The sequence below is a fragment of the Salmo trutta genome, chromosome 10, assembly GCF_901001165.1.
Source record: "Salmo trutta chromosome 10, fSalTru1.1, whole genome shotgun sequence".
NCBI lineage: Eukaryota > Metazoa > Chordata > Actinopteri > Salmoniformes > Salmonidae > Salmo > Salmo trutta.
Genome location: NC_042966.1, coordinates 25,929,801 through 25,953,054, shown reverse-complemented (window position 1 = coordinate 25,953,054; position 23,254 = coordinate 25,929,801). Strand labels below are relative to the sequence as shown.

At 43.2% G+C, this 23,254-nt stretch overlaps 3 protein-coding genes across 11 annotated transcripts in view; 2 read left to right on the top strand and 1 right to left on the bottom strand.

Annotated features, from left to right (window-relative positions):
* The window catches only part of tanc2b (tetratricopeptide repeat, ankyrin repeat and coiled-coil containing 2b), a 242,648-nt gene extending 231,261 nt beyond the window's left edge, over positions 1–11,387 (top strand). For 8 of the 9 annotated variants that reach the window (XM_029765078.1, XM_029765075.1, XM_029765076.1 and 5 more), the window contains 6 exons: positions 1,334–1,466; positions 3,931–3,960; positions 5,194–5,285; positions 5,561–5,707; positions 5,940–6,040; positions 6,253–11,387. In XM_029765078.1, the coding sequence (XP_029620938.1) occupies positions 1,334–1,466; positions 3,931–3,960; positions 5,194–5,285; positions 5,561–5,707; positions 5,940–6,040; positions 6,253–8,587 (2,838 nt within the window). In that variant the 3' untranslated portion in view covers positions 8,588–11,387. The remainder of the gene's footprint in view (positions 1–1,333; positions 1,467–3,930; positions 3,961–5,193; positions 5,286–5,560; positions 5,708–5,939; positions 6,041–6,252) is intronic. The other variant, XM_029765077.1, reaches the window with a different exon arrangement.
* A 2,038-nt stretch (positions 11,388–13,425) lies between these two features.
* g6pc3 (glucose-6-phosphatase catalytic subunit 3) lies at positions 13,426–15,975 on the bottom strand. The gene is made up of 6 exons (XM_029765091.1): positions 15,561–15,975; positions 15,063–15,169; positions 14,777–14,867; positions 14,492–14,610; positions 14,141–14,282; positions 13,426–13,998 (listed from the first exon to the last, which is right to left on the bottom strand). Exons 1-6 carry the CDS (start codon positions 15,776–15,778, stop codon positions 13,656–13,658), a joined length of 1,020 nt encoding a protein of 339 aa, XP_029620951.1. The 5' UTR covers positions 15,779–15,975; the 3' UTR covers positions 13,426–13,655.
* A 119-nt stretch (positions 15,976–16,094) lies between these two features.
* On the top strand, positions 16,095–21,090 carry lsm12b (LSM12 homolog b). Its single transcript, XM_029765094.1, has 5 exons — positions 16,095–16,384; positions 18,778–18,911; positions 19,516–19,625; positions 20,168–20,294; positions 20,449–21,090. Exons 1-5 carry the CDS (start codon positions 16,258–16,260, stop codon positions 20,539–20,541), a joined length of 591 nt encoding a protein of 196 aa, XP_029620954.1. The 5' UTR covers positions 16,095–16,257; the 3' UTR covers positions 20,542–21,090.
* Positions 21,091–23,254: the final 2,164 nt, after the last annotated feature.

The window sequence follows — 23,254 nt, the reverse complement described above, 5'->3', positions numbered from 1 at the left end:
CACGCTGATCCTCAACACTGGGGCCCCTCAGGGGTGTGTACTTAGTCCCCTCCTGTACTCCCTGTTCACCAACAACTCCAACACCATCATTACGTTTGCTGACGACAACAGTGGTAGGCCTGATCACCGACAACGATGAGACAGCCTATATGGAGGAGGTCAGAGAACTGGCAGTATGGTGCCAGAATAACAACCTCTCCCTCAATGTGAGCAAGACAAAAGAGCTGATGGTGGACTGCAGAAAAAGGCGGGCCGAACAGGCCCCCATTAACATCAACGGGGCTGTAGTGGAGCTGGTCGAGAGTTTCAAGTTCCTTGGTGTCCACATCACCAATGATCTATCATGGTTCAAACACACCTAGACAGTCATCAAGAGGGCACGACAACACCTTTTTCCCCTCAGGAGACTGAACAGATCTGGCATGGGTCCCCAGATCCTCAAAACGTTCTACAGCTGCACCATAAAGCATCCTGACCGGTTGCAACACCGCCTGGTATGGCAACTGCTCAGCATCTGACCGTATGGTGCTACAGAGGGTAGTGCGTACGGCCCAGTACATAACTGGGGCCAAGTTTCCTGCAATCCAGGTGTCAGAGGAAAGCTGGTGTCAGAGGAAAGCCCATAAAATTGTCAGACACTCCAGTCACCCAAGTGATAGACTGTTCTCTCTGCTTCCGCACGGTAAGTTGTACCGGAGCGCCAAGTCTAGGACCAAAAGGCTCCTTAACAGCTTCTACCCCCAAGCCATAAGACTACTGAACAATTAATAAAATGGCCACCGGACTATTACATTGACCCCCCCATTTGTTTGTTACACTGCTGCTACTCGCTGTTTATTATCTATGCATAGTCACTTCACCCCTACCTACATGTACAAATTACCTCTAACCTGTACCCCCAAACACTGTCTTGGTACCGGTACCCCCTGTATATAGCCTCAATATTGTTATGTTATTGTGTTACTTTTTGTAATTTTTAACTTTAGTTTATTTGGTAAATATTTTCTTAACTATTCTTGAACTGCACTGTTGGTTAAGGGATTGTTAATAAGCATTTCACGGTCTACAATTGTTTTATTCGGGTGCATGTGACAAATAAAGTTTGATTTGATTTGGATGGACAACATTAGGAACAAAAGAGACACACTTGTATTGTAGGTCTTTTGTCTATCCCGATGTGTTCAAGTATAATTATATTTGTGTATATTTTGTGAGCAGTAACTCTCCCAAATTGTAGTACCATCCTATGATTCTACTCTAATGAATATAATTTGAATCACTACATTTCTCCCTCCTCGCCCCTGTTCCCTTCTTCTGCTGTCTGTCGTCTCAGGTCCAGTTTCTAGTGGACCAGGGGGCGATGATAGAGCATGTGGACTACAGTGGGATGCGTCCTCTGGACCGGGCCGTGGGCTGCAGGAACACCTCCGTGGTGGTTGCCCTGCTCAAGAAGGGAGCCAAGATAGGTATGGAGAATGGACTTAGTGTTAGACTGAAGGCCAATAGATTTTGGGCAGGGGCTGTCCCAAATTGCACCCAATTGGCCCTGGTCAAAGGGAGTGCACTATGTGGGGAATATGGTGCCAGACAGGACTTGTATGTAGACAGTGAATGAAATACCTCTCCTGGAAAATAACCCATTTCTCTCCACAGTGCAACAGGATATTTTGACTGTTGACAGTTGTATTTATTATTTTACACTTGACTGACTATCTGATATTGAGACACAATACAAAGACGATTCATGCATACAGTAGGATGACACAGAAATACAGAATATGCATCCTAAATGGCAACCTGTTTTCTTATATACAGTACTAGTCAAAAGTTTGGAAACACACATTCATTCCAGGGTTTTTCTTTATTTTTACTATGTTCTACACTGTAGAATAATAGTGGACATCAAACTATGAAATAACACATATGGAATCATGTAGTAACCAAAAAAGTGTTAAACAAACCAAAATATATTTTATATTTGAGATTCTTCAAAGTAGCCAGCCTTGCCTTGATGACAGCTTTGCACACTCTTAGCATTCTTTCAACCAGCTTAATGAGGTAGTCACCTGGAATGCATTTCAATTAACAGGTGTGCCTTGTAAAAAGTTAATTTGTGGAATTTCTTTCATCCTTAATGCGTTTGAGCCAGCCAATCAGTTGTGTTGTGACAAGGTAGGGGTGGTTTACAGAAGATAGCCCTATTTGGTAAAAGACCAAGTCCATATTATGGCAAGAACAGCTCAAATAAGCAAAGAGCAAACAACATTACATCATTACATTAAGACATGAAGGTCAGTCAATATGGAACATTTCAAGAACTTTTAAAGTTTCTTCAAGTGCAGTCTCAAAAACCATCAAGCGCTATGATGAAACTGGCTCTCATGAGGACCGCCACAGGAAAGGAAGACCCAGAGTTACCTCTATTGCAAAGGATAAGTTCATTGGCGTTAACTGCACCTCAGATTTCAGCCCAAATGAATGCTTCACAGAGTTCAAGTAACAGACACATCTCAACATCAACTGTTCAGAGGAAACTGTGTGAATCAGGCCTTCATGGTCAAATTTCTGCAAAGAAACCTCTACTAAAGAACACCAATAAGAAGAAAAGACTTGCTTGGGCCAAGAAACACGAGCAATGGACATTAGAGCGGTAGAAATCTGTCCTTTGGTCTGATGAGTCCAAATTTGAGAATTTTGGTTCCAACCGCCGTGTCTTTGTGAGACGCAGAGTAGGCAAACGGACGATCTCCAAATATGTATTTCCCACCGTGAAGCATGGAGGAGGAGGTGTGATGGTGTGGGGTGCATTGCTGGTGACACTGTCTCTGATTTATTTAGAATTCAAGGCACACTTAACCAGCATGGCTTCCACAGCATTCTGCAGCAATACACCATCCCATCTGGTTTGCGCTTAGTGGGACTATCATTATCACACACCTCCAGGCTGTGTAAGGGCTATTTGACCAAGAAGGAGAGTGATGGAGTGCTGCATCAGATGACCTGGCCTCCACAATCCTCCGACCTCAACCCACGTGAAATGGTTTGGGATGAGATGGACCGCAGAGTGAAGGAAAAGCAGCCAACAAGTGCTCAGCATATGTGGGAACTCCTTCAAGACTGTTGGAAAAGCATTCCAGGTTAAGCTGGTTGAAAGACTGCCAAGAGTGTGCAAAGTTGTCATCAAAGGCAAAGGGTGGCTAATTTGAAGAATCTCAAATATAAAATATTTTGATTTGTTTAACTCTTTTTTTGGTTACTGCATGATTCCATATGCATTATTTCATAGTTTTGGTGTCTTCGCTATTATTCTACAATGTAGAAAATATTTAAAATAAAGAAAAACCCTTGAATGAGTGGGTGTGTCCAAACTTTTGAATGGTACTATAGTACTTTTGACCAGAAGTCTCTTTGGAGCTGAGCTAAGAGCTAAACCCCCACTGCTACTGTATGTCCCCCCCCACCCTGGTGCTATACCGTACTGCAGCTTTTCTCTGTTCTCTCTGGCTAGTCACTCCTCAGGTCTTTATATCGGTCTTTGTTATTCTACTCTTTCATGTTGTCTCTCTGTCTCTTCTTCTCTCTCAGCTCTCTGGTTCTTTCTTTATCGATAGTTCTTTCTTTCTTTCTATCTCTCTCTCGACAGGTGGTTAGCACTGGCAGCATGTTTTTTTCTTCCTGTGTCTCTTTCCTTCTGCTGGGGCACTTACCCCCGCTTCTCACTGCTGCTTTTTTCTGTTCCTTCTCTCACTCTTCATCTTCCACCACCTCCTTTTTCTCTTTCTGTTTTTTTTCCACTTGTCCTCTCTCCCACGCACCTTTTTCTGTTTTTTCTTCTTTGATTACTCTGGCCCGCTGCTCCCCCCCCCCCCCCCAACACTCACTTCCTCCCTCGCTCATGACCTCTCCCCCTTGATCTCTCTGCGGTACCAGGATGTCAGACGCTGCCCAGTCGGCCCAGAGGTAATCCCAAGGCTGTCGACATCTCACCCCAGCAGGCATTTTGACAGCCCTATCTCCTCTTTCTGTGTTGTCTCTGTGTCGTTATGGTCTAAGTGTCAGCAGGCCAGCTTAGCTGCAAACCCCATACTGAGAAATAACACTCAGGTATTACTATTATCACTGAGGCCGGTTTTCAATCCGATTGTGGGTTATAGGCATTGCAGCTTTTAAAGGCAATGTTCCCGCGTTCGTGGAGATCCCATTCACTGTAAACAATGCATATGTTGGCTCAGTCATAATTTGCCTTTAAAAGCTGTAATGCCTATAATCTGCGATCAGATTGAATCCCGTCCTAACTATTACTTGGACTGGTTTTATTTAGAGGTAGATGTTTACATTCCGGTTGGTTATCATATGACAGCATGCCCAGCCTCCAGCTTACTACATTGTATCAAGGAGTTTTCTTATTTCCATCTCACAGATGCATGATGAACCCCTCTTATACCTTCACTTGGTAATGATCACCAGGGGAACTGCATGCGTCTGTAATGCCTTTTCTCCACTATCCACAGTTCAGATGATTCTACTGTGCATTGTTCATCCTTCTGAAACGTTCCTCAGTGTCAGCTAGGCCAGTCAGAAGTTCTGTTCTTACCTACTTCCTCTACCGTTGCCTCACCCTTGCCCTGGTCTGCAGAGCTCTGCTGTGTTCTGCTTGCCTAGCTGCTATGAGTCTTTTCGTCATGCAAGAAACCCACCAACCTTGTCCTCATCTCTCTAGTCTCTGTGTAAATGAGTTTCAAGTGTTGCTTTCTGCAGAGAGCTATCCTAGTTAGGTTAATTGTCTCGCGTCAGATAGCGAGATGATTCCACCTGCACTGACTGGCGGTTGAGGGACGAGCGTTGCGTAGGAGTGAAGCCACCTGAAGTAAGACAATTAGATTGGGAGTGACTCAGTCTTTACCAGCCGCATCATTTTTGTATTTTGCGATCTTTCATATTTCTACCCTTTTGGCTGGGATATTGTCCCTACAGTGTACTCCTCTACATAGAGCAATAGACTTTAGAAAGAGAATAGCTTAATTTTCTCTGCAGCGGACAGACGTCTGCCTATCTCTGTCATTCCTGCCATTTTGTTTGTTGTTCTTGTCAGTTGTTGTGTTTACTGTGACTCAAAAACAACTCCTACATTCCTTTTCCTTTTATCTTTCCCTGCTTCTCTCACTCCTTTCTTTCTCATCCTGTGTTCTTCAGGTCCAGCCACGTGGGCCATGGCTACCTCCAAACCCGACATCATGATCATCCTACTGAGCAAGCTGATTGAGGAGGGAGACAGCTTCTATAAAGTGAGATCAGGAGGCCCTATCCGAATCTAAGGAAGGACAGTCAACTATTGATGAAAAATATTAATACATACTGTATAAGAAAGAAAATATATCTATACATCAAAGAAATAAAATGTTATCTAAACAAACTGTGATTATTATAAGAAAATGTACACTTTTACAGATGTATTTATCCTTAAGTGCTATATAACTTTTTTTGTTTTAATGATCAATAAGACCTATATGTTGTCTGTCTTGTATGAATAACATGTTGTGTGTGTCGGTGTGTTCAAAAGAAAGGGAAAGTGAAGGAGGCAGCACAGCGGTATCAGTACGCCCTCAAAAAGTTCCCCCGTGAAGGCTTCAGTGAGGACCTCAAGACTTTCAGGGAGCTCAAAGTGTCCATCTTCCTCAATCTGTCCCGATGTCGGAGAAAAATGAACGTGAGTTGTCAGGCTCTGACCATGGATGCATCACAAATGGCACCCTTGTGCCCTACTTTTGACAAGAGCCCTATGGGCCATCCATAGTATATTATCTATATATAATAGTGTAAAGTATGGTAAAAGTATAGGTGATAATCATTATAGTACTGTACCTATAACATTACTTCTGTTTTACCCCAGTAATATTCTGTAAGTATCTGACTCATGGATCACTTGTTATTGCTCTCAGGACTTTGGGATGGCTGAGGAGTTTGCTACAAAGGCGCTTGAATTGAAACCAAAATCCTACGAAGCATACTATGCCAGAGCCCGTGCCAAGCGTAGTAGCAGGTATTTATTTCCCTGCACATCCCTGATATCCATCTACTGTAGAATAGTTTACATACTCCGCTTCACCCTCTTATCTTCTTCAGCCTCTCATAAAACAGTTTTCCTTCTTTTTTGACCAATTAATTAAAATGTGTTCATTTTCACAGCAGTGTTTTAAAAACCTTTCCTCATTTCCAACCCGTCGTATCTTTCCTTCTGGTCTGGATTTGTAGACAGTTCCCTGAGGCCTTGGAGGACCTGAATGAAGCCATGAAGCAGAGCCCCAACCACTGTGAGATCCAGCGCCTCCTGCAGCGAGTAGAGGAGGAGTGTCGACAGCTCACCCAGGAGGAGGAGGATGCACAGAAGCTGGAGCCTCCCCCATCTCCTCCCCCATCGCCTCCCCCAGAGGAGGGAGAGGAGGAGGAGATGTCCCTGTCCTCCCTCCCCCTCCCCCTGGAGCTCCCCCCTCCCCCGGAGCCTCGGCTGGAGGACATGGAGCCGGTCCAGGATCTGTTTGAGGACGAGGACTATCTGGAGCAGGAGCTGGAGGCCATGTCTATGGGGAGTATGGGTTCTATGGGTTTGGCCCTCGAGAGGGAGCCCCGCTCCAACCCCTCCAGTCTGCCTATCATCCAGAGCCCACCTCTCTCTCCGACCAACCACCACCACCCCTACCATCACCAGGACCAGACCTACCTGTCAGGGGGCTCCCCCATGGGCCAGGCTTACGACTATGGTCACCCCAGCCCCACCTCCATGTCCTCCCCCGGCAGCCAGAACTATCAGCCACCGTCGCCCCCCTCCCTCTCCCCCACACACCACAACTCCCACTATCGACACAGCCCTCCACAGACCTCCCCAGTCCACCAGACCACCTACCACTTCAGCCCCCCGCCCATGGGAGGCAATGGAGGAGTGGGGCAGGGGATGGACCACGGATACCAGAGCCCCCCGCTCTCCCCCCTGCGTCGGGGTGGGGTACAGAGCCAGTACAGAGCCAGCCCCGCGGTGGAGAGTGTGTGTCTGTACAGGTCCCAGTCAGGCTCTCCGGTGCGCTACCAGCAGGAGCAGCTTCCCCTGTCCAAGATGAGCAGCCAGAGGTCCTTCCAGCTGAGCTCACAGCCCTCCCTGCACCACCAGGCCTCCCTGCACCACCAGGCCTCCCAGCACCATGACACCCTCCAGACACACCAGCACCACCAGGCCCAACTGCACCACCAGGTCTCCCAACAGCACCACCAGGCCCAGCTACACCACCAGGTCTCCCTGCACCACCAGGACTCCCTGCACCACCAGGGCCTGCGTCTCCAGCCCTCCATGGCCCAGATTGTTCGCACCAACCAGCCCAGCAACGCATACGGCCAGATGGGCCACCCCATGCGCTACCAGGGGAGCTCCATGGACGTGCCGATGGAGAGTCAGAGCCGGTTGATGTACCAGCCCTCCCTGGATGGTCGCTCCATGCCCCAGTCCAGCCTCTCAGCTGGGGCCCTCTGTCAGCATGGGGGCCGAGGAGGGGTCATAGAGGGCCTGATGAAGGACGAGCTAACCCAGCGCCCCTCCTCTGCCTACCGTGCCAGCAGTGGGGGGGGACAAGGGGGCCAGCTCCAGGGGGGTGTCCGCTATAGCCAGACTCCCCAGATTAGCCGCAGCCAGTCGGCCGCCTACTACCCTGTCGCCAAGCACGAGCTGGAGCGTCAGAACAGTGCCATGCCTCAGTGCCAGCTGGGATCGCCAGAGATCAGCCACATGGTGAGGCGGCCCATCAGTGCCACTACCCCGGAGATCAAACCGCACATGTCCACTCCGCGGCCCCTCATCCACTCCCAGAGCGTGGGCCTCCGCTTCTCCCCGTCCAGCAACAACATCTCCACGGGGGGCTCCAGCTGTAATCTAGCCCCAGGCTTCAGGCCTTCCTCTTCCATCCAGGGGATGGAGATTCCGCTGCAGGTGGCCTACGAGGGCTACGAGGGGTACGAGCACTCCTGTAACGATGACATCTCCCCAATCTCGCCGGCCCAGGGAGGTGGTGGGGGGCTGTACCAGGGCGAGGGCACCCGCTCACGGACCACGCCCTTCATGGGCATCATAGACAAGACGGCGCGGACTCACCAGACTCAGTACCTGCAGCAGCCCTCGTCCCAGCGGCCCTGGGCCATGACCTCCATGGACTCTGGCATCAGCCCCACGTCGCCTGGCCAGCTGATCCAGCAGGGCTCATCCTACAGCCCCCCCACCTCGCTGGGGAACATCGCCTACTACAACAAGACTAACAACGCCCAGAACGGACAACTCCTGGAGGAGGACTACTACCCCCAGCAGCAGCAGTCCTCCCTGGGCAAGCTGGCCAACGGTGGCTCCCGGGGCGGAGGAGGGGACATCCTGGAGAGGGTGAGCCAGGTGCCCACCTATCCAGACGTGAAAGTGGCCAGGACTCTGCCCGTAGCTCAGGCCTACCAGGACAACATGTACCGACAGCTCTCCCGTGATATATCCCGTGACTCTAGGCAGGGCCCCACCTCACCCATCAAACCAAAGAGACCTTTTGTGGAGTCGAATGTGTGAATGTCCAGTCCACGGCCGAACTGGGCGTGTGAGTGGGAGGGGAGGAAAGGGGGAGGGGGGAAGTTAAGTTGTGCTGGTGACCTTGTCTGACATTGATGAGGAGCACATAAAACAAAGACAGAGTACAGCTCCACTAACACAGAAAGCAGTGTCTACAATAGGCACACACTGGCGGTAGAGGTCTAGTCATACAGTACATAGATACTAAATACTAATACGTGAGAGATTGTACTATTTTGTTGTTAAACTTCAACTCTGCACACATCGAAATAGAAAGATATGACATTGAAATGTGATGACAGGGCCAGTGCTGATCACACCCAGGGTCAGAGGCCCTAACACTTTTATAGGGGGGGGTATGGCACAACTTCCTCCCCAAAACCTTTGGGGAGGTCTTGTGTGGGGTGGTGAGAGTGAAATTGGGGGCCCTTACCTTACTGTACCTGTGGACTCTAACCATCTACCATCTTTTATCCTTAAAATACAAAGTGTGCTCTTATTCAAGGTTGCTAGACTCCGTAATACAATACTAATATGTTCAATACTGTAAATGGAAATTACAACTTGACAGTGCTTAGAGAAAAAAAGTATAATATTTATTATTAAGCTATATAATGTATATACGTATAAAAACATAACATAGCTTGCATTTGGATTGTATTATTTCTGTTTTGCCCTGTTGTTAGCCTTTCGTCCTACTAGTCATGCAACAACAAGTTTTGAAGATTTATGCTGCACTCATGACATGTCGTCCAGGGAAACTGATATTTCCGACTTGGAAACTCATTGTAGAAAAATGATACATGAGTTTCCAACTTGGAAAGTATCAGAATCATCCAAGATGAAGCTCTACACATATAACTTATGATAATTTCAACTCTGAAATAGGAAGTTCCGATAAGCACATGAACGCCCACAACTACGGCAGGGGATAAGGGACATTTACAAACTTTAAATTACTCAATGTCAAATGTTATTTTCGTATTTTCGAAATATTGGGCTTGTTATGTTATATTTGTGGTATTTTCACTCAACCATACCACATCACGTTGCCTTTCATTTGAAGTTAAATTGTTACTGCCATGGCCTTCTACAAACATCCTCTAGAGAATAGTTCAACCAATAAATGACTCCTAATAATTACGCTGCGTTGTACTCGTTGAATGTTATTCGTCTTTCTTCCAACTAGGATAACTTTGCAGTGTTTTAAAGGGGTATAAGAGGTTTAGTTTTGTGAAATATATTTATTTTTTCATTGATCCATTGTTATTATGCATAGTTCATTGTCATTGGTTTGAGGACAGAGAAAGTCATACAAATACCAAAGTTTGGAGATGTCCCCCTTCTGAAGTTCCTGGTAATAGAAGTATATATAAAAAACATAAATCATATACAGAATATAATAATGTGAGGAATATTTGAAGTTTTCTTTGCAATTAAAAACGATTGAACGCAGACACACAAACCGACTCGGTACTGGTACCGTGTATACAGCCAAGTTATCGTTACTCATTGTGTATTTATTCCTCGTGTTATTACTTTTCTATTATTTCATTTTCTTTCTCTCTGCATTGCTGGGAAAGGCCCGTAAGTAAGCATTTCACTCTTAGTCTACATCTGTTGTTTACGAAGCATGTGACAAATACAATTTGATTTGAAACCACTGTTAAAGACATTTTTCATTTGTATCTGCATCATATTTGCTTTTCTTTTTTTTACTGAGTTTTCATTCATAAATGTCTGCACTAAATGCCTGTAAAGTTCTTAACTAAGGGTGCACTTTATGTATTTTAATTACTTTATTTTACTTGTGATTGTTACTGAATTTGGATGAATGGAGGTCAGGTCAGGTGGAACTTCTTCTGACCAGTGATAATGGATTATTACTGATGACTCATCGTCATAGGAACTCTGATCTGCAAAGTAATGAATGACAACATGAAGAATAAATATGTGTATATCCCCTTCAACCCAACCCCAGATCCCTTCATAGACAGACAGGTCTCGTACACAAATGGCTTTTCTTTTTTTTTATCCCTACCACAAGTGGAAATGTTTCTATTTTGCAGTTTCCTTATAGCTACTGTTCAATTCAATTATAATGTGTGTGTGTAACTTATTGACTGACAAAGTCAATCAAATGGCCCCAAATCCAGTGACAAAGCGCTTAACTTCCGTGTCAAGGGAAAGTCCTGGAGAGAAAAATGTAAAGGTTGTATTCATGACTAATGTATTTTTATACTTGCCATGTTAGAGTATAAAAACAATGGGTGTGTGAAAGTAGTTCAGTCAGTTGCCACTGCTTCATGGGCAGCTTCCATTTGGGTCTTGTCTGCCATTCAAATGGTTCCCAACCCACAGTATAGCTCATTTGACGGACTTTGTTTTTCAACTTTTTATGTAAATTAGTTGGTTGTAAATATTCAGATGCATGTTTGATTATTTCGCCAATCATGATCTCAAACAGAAACACATACAGTGTCCTGAATCTGGCCTGTGTTATACATTTGCGATTTGGGATAAGAGTAATGAAGCTGTTATGCCTGAATATCCTTTTCCTTTCCCTCCAGCCAGACACAACGCAAAACTCTGAAGCGTTCTATTTTTATCATTTTATTGTATTTGCTTGCTGAGCAGAGTTCTTTTGTCTGTAAATGTGAGCTTTAAGAGCGCTGTGATAAGTTGAATTAAAAATAATAAAAATTGTGTGTTTTTATCTCATGATAACTGATTGTAATCTGTACAGTCAAACCCATGTATTGAAGAATAACATTTATAAATGGCTACCAACTGAAAAACATCAAGCATGCATGTCATTTATTTGCTTTTGATTTTTCAGGTGAATGATATGAATAGCTGCTTATGTAGCATACAGTAATCCTTACATTTTCATTGTCAGGTCATTTTTGATTTCTTTAATGTTACATGCCAAGCATAACATCAACTCCCGCCTGAGGGAACAGCACACTAGCCTACTTGATTGTAACAGAGTCATTAATTGATTAGGTTTAACCAGAATGTGGCATTTACCTTTACTTACAGATCATTTGTCAATCAAATTGTAACTAAACAAAGTGAGATATTGCATACATATGTGAAGGAAAATGTTACACTGCTGGTTACATAGCTAGGGAGTGAGAAGGCTACACTGCTGGTTACATATCTAAGGAGGAAGAAGGTTACACTGCTATTTACATAGCTTGAAATGACAGACACGTCGTAGAAGCTGAGACAAAATAACACCAAAAACATTTGGCCTACAGTTGAAGTCGGAAGTTTACATACACTTAGGTTGGAGTCATTAAAACTCGTTTTTCAACCACTCCACAAATGTCTTGTTAAAAAACTATATTTTTTGGCAAGTTGGTTAGGACATCTACTTTGTGCATGACACAAGTCATTTTCCCAACAATTGTTTACAGACAGATTATTTCACTTATAATTCACTGTATCACAATTCCAGTGGGTCATAAGTTTACATACACTAAGTTGACTGTGCCTTTAAACAGCTTGGAAAATTCCAGAAAATTATGTCATGCTTTAGAAGCTTCTGATAGGCTAATTGACATAATTTGAGTCAATTGGAGGTGTACCTGTGGATGTATTTCAAGGCCTACCTTCAAGCTCAGTGCCTCTTTGCTTGACATCATGGGGAAATCAAAAGAAATCAGCCAAGACCTCAGAAAAAATATTGTAGACCTCCGCAAGTCTGGTTCATCCTAGGGAGCAATTTCCAAACTCCTGAAGGTACCACGTTCATCTGTACAAACAATAGTACGCAAGTATAAACACCATGGGACCACGCAGCCGTCATACCACTCAGGAAGGAGACGTGTTCTGTCTCCTAGAGGTGAACGTACTTTGGTGCGAAAGGTGCAAATCAATCCCAGAGCAACAGCAAAGGTCCTTGTGAAGATGCTGGAGAAAACAGGTACAAAAGTATCTATATCCACAGTAAAACCAGTCCTATATCGACATAACCTGAAAGGCCGCTCAGCAAGGAAGAAGCCACTGCTCCAAAACCGCCATAAAAAAGCCTGACTAAAGTTTGCAACTGCACATGGGGACAAAGATCGTACTTTTTGTAGAAATGTCCTCTGGTCTGATGAAACAAAAATAGAACCGTTTGGCCATAATGACCATCGTTATGTTTGGAGGAAAAAAGGGGGAGGCTTGCAAGCCGAAGCACACCATCCCAACTCTGAAGCATGGGGGTGGCAGCGTCATGTTGTGGGGGTGCTTTGCTGCAGAAGGGACTGGTGCACTTCACAAAATAGGTGGCATCATGAGGTAGGAAAATTATGTGGATATATTGAAGCAACATCTCAAGACATCAGTCAGGAAGTTAAAGCTTGGTCGCAAATGGGTCTTCCAAATGGACAATGACGCCACAACTTTGGAAATATGCTTGGCAAAATGGCTTAAGGACAACAAAGTCAAGGTATTGGAGTGGCCATCAGAAAGCCCCCCCGCCCAATCCTATGGAAAATGAATGGGCAGAACTGAAAAAGTGTGTGTGAGCAAGGAGGCCTAAAAACCTGACTCAGTTACACCAGCTCTATCAGGGGGAATGGGACAAAATTCATTCAACTTATTGTGGGAAGCTTGTGGAAGGCTACCCGAAACATTTGACCCAAGTTAAACAATTTAAAGGCAATGCTACCAAATACTAATTGAGTGTATGTAAACTTCTGACCCACTGGGAATGTAAGTCATTCACTCTACTATTATTCTGACATTTCACATTCTTAAAATAAAGTGGTGATCCTAACTGACCTAAGACGGAATTTTTACTAGGATTAAATGTCAGGAATTGTGAAAAACTGAGTTTAAATGTATTTGGCTAAGGTACGTGTAAACTTCCAACTTCAACTGTATATCCTGCAAATGGGCATGATACAATCATCAGCAGAAAAATTGCCATTCAGCATTTGACAACTTCCTTAGAATTCAACACCCATATTGCCATCATTTTCCCCATTTATACAGGAGTGTGTATGAAATGAAAAGTACCTAAAGAAACTTTTCTCTCAGTGTCCAGAGTTGAACTTCCGAGGAATGTGTCATTTTAATCATTTTTCTTTTTGTGTGTAAGGAGGTGTACAAAGCCAGGTACATAGATCATGACCACCTGGGGCACGATGGTAAACTTGATAAAGAAGAGGAAGTAGAAGAGGGGCTGTGGTTGGATTGGTAGAGGCAGTCGATGGACATGGTAGAGAGCCATGGAGCAGAGGGCCAGACACAGGGCACGTGGAGCACAGGGGAGAGTGTACCCACCTGGCTTCCAGTACTGGGCCAGCCCCAGGCCCAGGATAGCACCACAGTCCCGTGTGAGTGAGGAAAACGGGGCTGTGTCCAGCCGAATCCACTCTGAATGGGAGCACCACTTCTTAGCCAATGCAATGGACCTTGGAAATTGAAAATGTTAAAAATTATATTAAATGCAATTAGAGCTATAGCTGTTATGAGGCAAGCTGCTTTTAAAATAGACGTAATCACATTCCCTATTTTCTTTATGATATGGGAAAACATTGGGTAGACTAGACTCACCAGGACAAGTCGAAGCCCAGCCGTGTCAGTCCTGAGTGGATTAGGAAAGCACTGAGGAGTAGCCCAATGCTGGAACTCACAAAAAACACCAGAGGGCGACCTTCTGGAACCTGACGGCTCAGAACTACCCCAAGAATGAAGCCTGAAGAAAAGAGTTGGGGACACTCACTTCAGAATGAAGACGATGTTCTAGAATATTCTAACAAAACTTTGTTAACCTTAGAATAAGTTAGATACAGTAGGTTATACACATCAAGTACAGTATTGTACATACATAACTCCCACGACAAAAAACAAATGATTATATCCCCCTGAATAAAGTTCCGCAAGACAGTACAGGTAGATTCTGACCTGTCAAAGAGCCAGCTATGACCTGATGGGGGAAGTGTGCCAGGATGAAGATGCGAGAGAAGCCAACTGCCACTAACCCCAGCAGATACAGCACGTACGGAACCGCTGATAGCAACATGCTGAAATAGATTGGGGGGTAAAAACAAATATGGACAATGAAAATGGTTATTTAATAACCATGTCAAACATGCTCACACAGATTTTACAATATAGATTGCCTTAGTCAATAAAACAATTATTGCATTTAAAATACAAATAGAAAATATATTTGACTAATGGTCAGACCTGCGTGTGTAGGAGTAGAGAAGAGAACCCAGGGATGAGGCCATCACCCACCACACTGCTGCTGTTACCATTGCATGACCAGATGGACTGCCTGAGAGATGGAGAGGAATAACACCACTGGTCAAATAGGGTGCTATTACTGTGGTATTACATTATTACCGATGGTTGTAAATCCACAGTCAGTTTGTCTGGTCAAGTAAATGATGTGCACAATATTTGGATGATTTGTTGCTGTAAATGTACGAGAATTCCAATCTTTTGGAATAATGTATTACATCTCACTAACCTGGACCTGTTTCACAAGTTGAGGCAAACTGTTGGAGTTTGGGAGGGTTTTTCTCAAATAAACGGGATTCTCCAATCCACCAGAATGGCCTCTCCCCAAAGAGCATCCTGCATTGGAATTAAAATTCTAAATTCAAAATGTACACCACAGAAGGTCAAAATATGTTTGACTTTATACTTACATCCTCCAACTCTTTAAGGTTCCGACGTTTGTTTTACCGTCGGACCAATAATAGAAAAGGACATGCCACGAATCCAAACGTGTTGCATCAAATATCAGAGATGTATTTGTAATATGCGCACCATAAATAAATGTTTATGCGTTAAAGAATGTAAGTGAAACATTGGATTTGTAAAATAATGACTTTAGATCAGAATAGTTGATTTTCTTAGAGTTTATCAAGCATTCATCGGACAGCAGAGCTATAGGGCCGAGACTTCCGGTAAGTTAATTGAACATTTTTAAAAGCATAATGGACCAAATAGACGTTACTCTTACCATTTGAAGACTAGATTAAGCCACTCCGAAATAGCAGCCACCCAGACAACTGCAAATCCAGTCCGTCGGTTGAGAAAGTAAGTCAAGGGGAACACGAGAAGGAAGGCAGCTTTGGGATCCCCAATGTGAGTGGCAATCAACCAAAGTTTGTCTTGGCTCTTCGTTCTTTGCTGAAGTGCTTCAGCCATCCAAATACCTTGGGTGTGTATGGCCTCCATAATTAAAGTGAATACGCAATATCAAGGATCCAAATAAGATGATATTGTGACAATATTCTGGTTGATGGCGTGATAGACGGGACGGAAATATTTTGCAGCAGAAGCATTTCTGAATCTTGACAACAGGGGGAGGAATGGGACAAACTTTGCAGGTGCATGTTGATGTTCTGATGGTAGGCATCGAACTGTTGGAATGGTAACTGCATGGAACTGTTCCATCGGTATCAGTCAATGCCTCCCAATCAGAAAGAGTGTCTCTCCTTTTGTTTTACTTCAGAGAGGAAACCCTATAATATACTATTATTGGTAAAAATCTTAATGTAATGCTAAAATACTAGCTAACTACAGAACGGTGGAATTAATGAAAATCGTGAGATGGGACGTAACTACGTGATTTGACACGCCCCGAAGTCTTCCAAGTGACGAGATCACGTACTACTTTGACGTACGACTGGCGCTCCGGTTTCCTGGCGGAGAAGATGGCGGCTCCTGGACCGGGGGAGTATTTTAGCGTCGGAAGCCATGTCTCTTGTCTCACTTGCTTGGGCCAGCGTCTGCAAGGAGAGGTGGTGGCCTTCGACTACCAGTCCAAGATGTTGACTTTGAGTATCCTTTCTCAATTTTAGGATGCCATTGTATCATTGGCCTGTTTGCCTGCAAGGGCATGTGTCAAATAGTGATCCGCGCAGGCGTAATTAGTAGTACCGTAGTTAGCCGAATTGCTTAGCTAGCTTTGTATTACCCCATGAAAAATTGTAATACAATTCATTAAGATTGTCTGAGTCGTACGCTCCTGCATCTGTATTACATTTGGTTAATGTTGATGTTTTTTTGCTTTGAGTGCTTAGCTATTTTTACATGTGTTGTGATCCATGGTAGAACTGCTGATCCTCGACTAGGATCACTATTTGGCAGAATCCAGTATGGCATGGCATCATGGCAGATTCACTAACTGTAAATGGTATAATTGATATTGGCTAGCGTGACAGTCTTGCTAGATAGTTAACTTAGCTAGCCAACTGACCATCGCAGAGGCAGTTTTTAAACAGACCACCTGACTGATTGCATACATATCAATAAAAAATGGCAACACTGAATTTCATTGCACCTCTATGCTAACTAGCAGCTAGGTAGCTCATGTTAGTTAGCTAGCTTTAGATAGCCAACATATTACGGGACCATTTGGCGCTGTCTTTATGTTTGATATTCGTAAGTGTCAGTCATCAAATCTAACTCTCATTGAATGATTGATTTGTCAAAGTCAGTGACGTTACATATTCTGACAGAAACGGCATAACGCTAGCTAACTTACAAGCTAATCATGTTGGCCGACTATGGCTTTTCAATACACCTCGTAGCTAGCTGAAAAAGCTATGGATATTTCTCTTCGCAATCCACACTCCTCAGGGTGGGCGTGGGACCACCTTGCATGGGCTCCAGTGACTGGTTGTCACATGCGTGCTTCTATTGCTAGCCATTCAACTATATATTTTTTTCTGCTAGCTATATCAGTCCACTGAGACTGGATCTGTAATTTAGCACCCACAGAGCATTTGAATTGAGTAGGAGAGAACCGGTTGGTGTCAAATAGTGGCAGACCGTAAAGACCCCATCAGGAACAAAGAAAGTAAACATTTAACCACAGTAGCAATTAATTCCTTTTGGTTAAAGCCATTGTTGTAGTATGTGATTGAATGTTTTGTGGATGAAGAGCTGAATAGAATAGCATCTGTGTTTTGTTTAGATGTCATGATTGAAGTGACCAGTCCGCACCGCTGATGAGGGATGCCCAGCATTTTGCCATGTTTCCTGGCAATTTTTTACAAGCTATCCAGAGGTGATAGATATACCTTCAGGAGAATGTGTGTATTTTCAGTATTTAGGCCTAGACGTTCAATACTAAGCTAGGTCCTATGTTGTGGAAGGACACACCATCTCTTCATTTAGTGCCTTATGTTGTGCATTCTTTTATTCTGTTCCATTCATGCCTCAACCTTCTTTAGGATGCTTGCTGTTATTCATTGCCATGCTACGACTTGTGTATGTTGATCCAGGCTACTACAGGTGGCAGCACTGACCTTGGTTGTCATTTCAGCTGACTGACAGTACTGCCACTGACTGATAGGCCTGCCCCAACCTTACCTCAGTGTCTTACTACAGCCGCTGGTGGAGTGCCATACGTCTGGCAAGTGAGACTTCCTCAGTCTACCACTCTATTACAGTGAGCTATGGTGTTGATGTTGTCTGATATATTTTACATTTTAATAGGGATAATAGACCATCATATTTCAATGTTAAAGATTCTAATGCTGCGGATGGTGATGTCATACTTGCTCAGTCAAATATCTGTAGAGGAGTAGAAGGCGCTCAACCAACGTGAGATGAGGTGCAACCAAAAAAATCATAAGAGCATTTGGAAGGAATAGGCATGACTCTCACGTGAGCGACATGCCTATTCCTTCCAAATGCTCAGTTGTGCAATTTTCATTTTACACTTACATTTAAGTCATTTAGCAGACAATCTTACCCAGAACGACTTACAGTTAGTGCATTCATCTTAATAAGATAGCTAGGTGAGACAACCACATACCACAGTCACAGTAAGTACATTTTTTCTCAAAGTAGCTATCAGCAAAGTCAGAGCTAGTAAGAAAAAAGTTAAGTGCTAGTGTTAGTTCCAGAAATATGTTTTATTAAATTTTTTATGCACACCTACTCTGCTCAAAGCAATGAACTTAAAATGTCATGACATCTGTATGCGCCTGCCCATTATAATTTATATTTGCTCAGGTAGTTTTATAGCAGTATATGGATGTATGCATGCAGTCTGGAACTTTGATATAATGAGGTGTTTTTGTATATACCTAGAATGTGAACTCTATTTATCCATGTCTTGAGATTCTTTGAATGTCACTGATGCTCTAGTCTAGTACACCAACTGTCATGTGTGCATGTTACTACCTTTACAGTTTGTTTACCTTGACTTGAGTTCCTCCCAGAATGTGCTCCCTCCAGTGGGAAGCCAAACCTCAACGACGTCATCCTGATCAATTTAGCCTATGTTTCTGAAGTGGATATAATAAATGACCGCACTGAAACTCTTCCTCCTCTAGCGTCACTGAATGTTAGCAAGGTAGGCCCTCATCTGCTGTCATACTGTAGGTCCCTCAAATTCAGCCAGTTCCACTGCTTTTTTTACATTCTTCCCCACTAATCAAGGACTCATTTAGACCTGGGATACCAGGTTGATGCAATTCATTATCAGGTAGAACAGAACAGTTTTTGTAGTCTGCTAAATGACTATTAGTGTAGCCTATGCTTCAGTCTTCATAAAGTGCTTATGATTAGCATATTTGTATGGAAAACTAAATATTAACAGGCCCAGTGTGGGTTTACTTATGATGATGACATGAGCTACATTTGTCACCCGTCTCAAATAACCACCCATCTGTGTCAGTCATTGTTAAATCTTCCTTGTCAACGTTCTCACCTCACAAGCATTTCGCTACACTCGCATTAACATCTGCTTACCATGTGTATGTGACCAATAAAATTCGATTTGATGTTTCTGGTCAAGGTTGTCAATTGTGTTTTCAATTGAGGGCGAGAGTTGCGTTTCACGCCTATTCCCTTCAAATGCTCTTATAGTTTGTGGTTGCACCTCAACGCACGTTGGTTGAGTGCCTTTTACTCCGGATCCCCTCCTAACTTTCTCCTCTCTGCCATCTTCCTCCCAGCTTGCCAATCGGGCACGGTCAGAGAAGGAGGACAAGCTGTCCCAAGCCTATGCAATCAGTGCTGGGGTTTCTGCGGAGGGCCAGCTGCTATTCCAGACTATTCACAAAACGTAAGTGCCTTGTAAAATGTTTATTCAATGAACTTGATTAATTCCAGAGGGGCAGAGAATCAGTGGGTGGAATAGGATGCGATTAAGAATTACTGGCTAACTAATATGGGCAGTTGATTTGAGGACAAAATTGAAGTAGTAGGGGAAAAAAATTTATTGATCCATTTTCGTCATTGTCCATGGACATGAGCATACTGAATCGCCTTTTTTCAGTCATACTGGCTCCGTTTAGGCAGGTGACGTTTGAGGTCTTGACCTGATTTGGCTCTTAAGCTTAGTTTAAATTGGCAAGAAGCGAGAACGACAATCTAATCCGACACCTCAGTTTTTCCCCACAATGCAGGTGCAGAATTTATACCGGTGTGATTGGTCAACCATAAATAAATACAATTATTACAATTGAGATTTCATGCTTTATTTAGAAACATCAGAATAGAACACATTGTTTAAATAGACTTGACTCCTCAGCTCAAGGTCAGGGATTGTTTTACCAGTTAAATGTTTCCAGGTGTTAATCTAATGATGTGCACTGTGTTCTGCAGCATCAAAGACTGTAAATGGCAGGAGAAGAACATACTGGTCATGGACGATGTTGTAATTTCGCCACCATACCAGGCTGATAACTGCAAAGGCAAAGAGGGAAGCGCTTTAAGTCATGTACGCAAAATAGTGAGTATCACCTACCTACTACTACTTCATCTGTCATTGTTGTGGAATTATGATACATTGTAAATGTAATTTGCCCTTTTATTTCTTACAAATAACTTTTGATACAATGGCATATAGAATTGGATCATGCATCAAGTGTTCTTCCCCTCTGTAGGTTGAGAAACATTTTAGAGACGTGGAAAGGCAGAAGTCCATGCAACGTTCACAAGCACAGCAAACACAGAAGGACACCACTTTATCTTCTTGAGTCGGCACAGGGCAGCGTGGGTCTGGCCAGCCAGGGTAGGCAACACGGCGGGGGACAGGAAGGCTGCACGGCTGGCAGTGTGTCCCCACTGCCGGACAAGGTTGGCATTCCTAGCCCTCGGTGTCAGAGACCAGGAAGATACAGCGCTGAGGGGCCCTGGTATTCCAGAAGATCAAACCATTTATGAAAAAGACAACAAAAAAATAAAGAGGAAAAGAGTTAATCTTAAATTAGACTTTATAAATAATTTAAAACATAAACCATGAAGCAACCATAGTTTCCTTTAACTAACTTCATCATCGTCTCACTCATCCCCCCCTCCATCCATTCATCGTCCTCCCCATCCACCCTCCTCCTCAATTTCATTTCTTCAGAAAGAGAAAATAGAGCAGTCAGAAAGGCTTGTTAGCTTTATTTTCTGTCATTTCCTTTTTGCTGTATCCATGTTCTACAATTGTCTGTTTTCTGTATTTTAAACAAAATGTGACTTGAAATGCCACACTTTAAAAATACATTTTCTAAAATAAAAGTAACAAAAATTCTGACTAATACTGTAATTTCAATCGCTTTTTGCAAGGCAAGGAAACAAATAATTTATTTTCTGTTGGTAGGACTTGAATTTTTGCTATGACTTGGTGTATATGGAACTGTAGAATATCACAAATTGTCTCTGCAAAAGAATGGTCACTCAATAGTGCAGTAGGCCTAGCCTCGTGAAACCAGACTGGCCACTGCGCTCACGTTTAATTTCACGTGGAGTGAAACCGGATGTGAGCTATCACGAGATCGGTCTGGTTTCACAAGGCTGCAGTAGGCTACCGTTTAATCATGACTGTATTCAATGTGCATGGTCATACCTGGCAAGCCACCCATTATACACCAACTAAAACATGTTAGTGGCATTGGTGGCATATAAGTAAAATTATCTATCACATAAGTTGTTCAATCATTCCCATTTGCTATAATTTGACAACACTGCAATTAGAATTTCTCCGGTTATTTTCTCGATTTTGGAATAGATTTGATTAGAGAACTGTCCTCACAGAATCCCTTGATTACCTGGACATTCAATTAATTATTCAAATGGATAAAGGATTATTGTTTCTCTCACGCTGCCCGGTAGTCAAATATAGCACGCTGCTGTGCTTGTTGCTTCAGAGAACTCTGGACGGATGATGAACAAAATAAGTGAAGGGAGTCCAAGTTGTCATTCAAATGGACTGTAATTTACAGGTAATTTTGGTGTCTGTGATGGTAAAGTAGGAAGTGAGAATCTGCAGGTAATGTCATTACATTCCACTGGGTACCTGATGGTCTAATCTGAAGTCTAGTAGTGGAGAAGACCGATTCACGGACTGTGCTGGAGATACGATTGGACTAGGGTACCTTATTTATCGAGGAAGTCCTGTTGAGGTAAGAATAACTCTTTTATATTGTATATTTTGATTGCAAAATGTTGATATAGATTTACAGGACTAAGTACTTGTTAATGAATCTATATAAACTTTTGTTGGCAAATTACCTATGGACAAAAGTGCTAATCTCATCAATGTTCTGGAAGTCATGGGTTTTATATTGTGGAAAACATTCCTATTTTGGGGATCCACCCAAAATTGACCATATCTGACATTGCATGCTTGATGTTCAATCTAATCAGGAATGTTCGATGTTCACCAATGGCATGAACTGAACTGTACACATGACAATTTTTCCCCCCCATAACAGCTACAGAGTGTGTATTTTTCCTATTAGAAAACAGAATCAACAGCATCTTAGACCAACAACATCTTGGGGGATCCAGGTTGTGAATACCACTTGCAAACAGTGACAGATACATCCTCCAGATTCATAAATGAGACCTCTGCATGTACGACACAGCGTATCCACTGTACTAGACCTGGGTGACATAATCACTATGTCCAGGGCCATCAAAATAGTTAGTGCTATCCAGAAACCTTGAGACGTCCCTAACCTAATCCTAACATTTTTATTTTATTTATTTCACCTTTATTTAACCAGGTAGGCAAGTTGAGAACAAGTTCTCATTTACAATTGCGACCTGGCCAAGATAAAGCAAGCAGTTTGACACATACAACAACAGTTACACATGGAGTAAAACAAACAAAGTCAATAATATATATATATATAGTAGATGCCATACCTAAACTTAACCCTTAATGTCAGTTGGGATATCAAAGAGTCCCTTTTAGACATAATTTTCAAGATGTCCCAACTAATACCTGTGCTACGAAGCCTCATACCTGGTGGACTGTAAGTCTCGTGCCTTCACCCACATCCCTCACGGTGTGGCTCCTGGACCTGAGTAATAAAAAGCTGACTGAGCTACAGAGTGACTTCTTCAATGGGATCTGGTCGCTTCGCATCCTCCTGACCTCACAGAATGATCTGCAGACTCAAATAAAATTTGATTTGTCACATGTGCCGAATACAACAGTGAAATGCTTACTTACAAGCCCTTAATCAACAATGCAGTTTTAAGAAAAAGAGAAAAAGTTAAAATATTTACTAAAATAAACGGAAGTAAAAAAAAAGATATAAAAAAAATGAATCCAGATGCTGCACTCCCAGTGGCCGGTGATTTTAATGCAGGAAAACTGAATCCGTTTCACCTAATTTCTACCAGCATGTCATATATGCAACGAGAGGTGAAGAACCTTTACTCCACACACAGAAATGCATACAAAGCTATCCC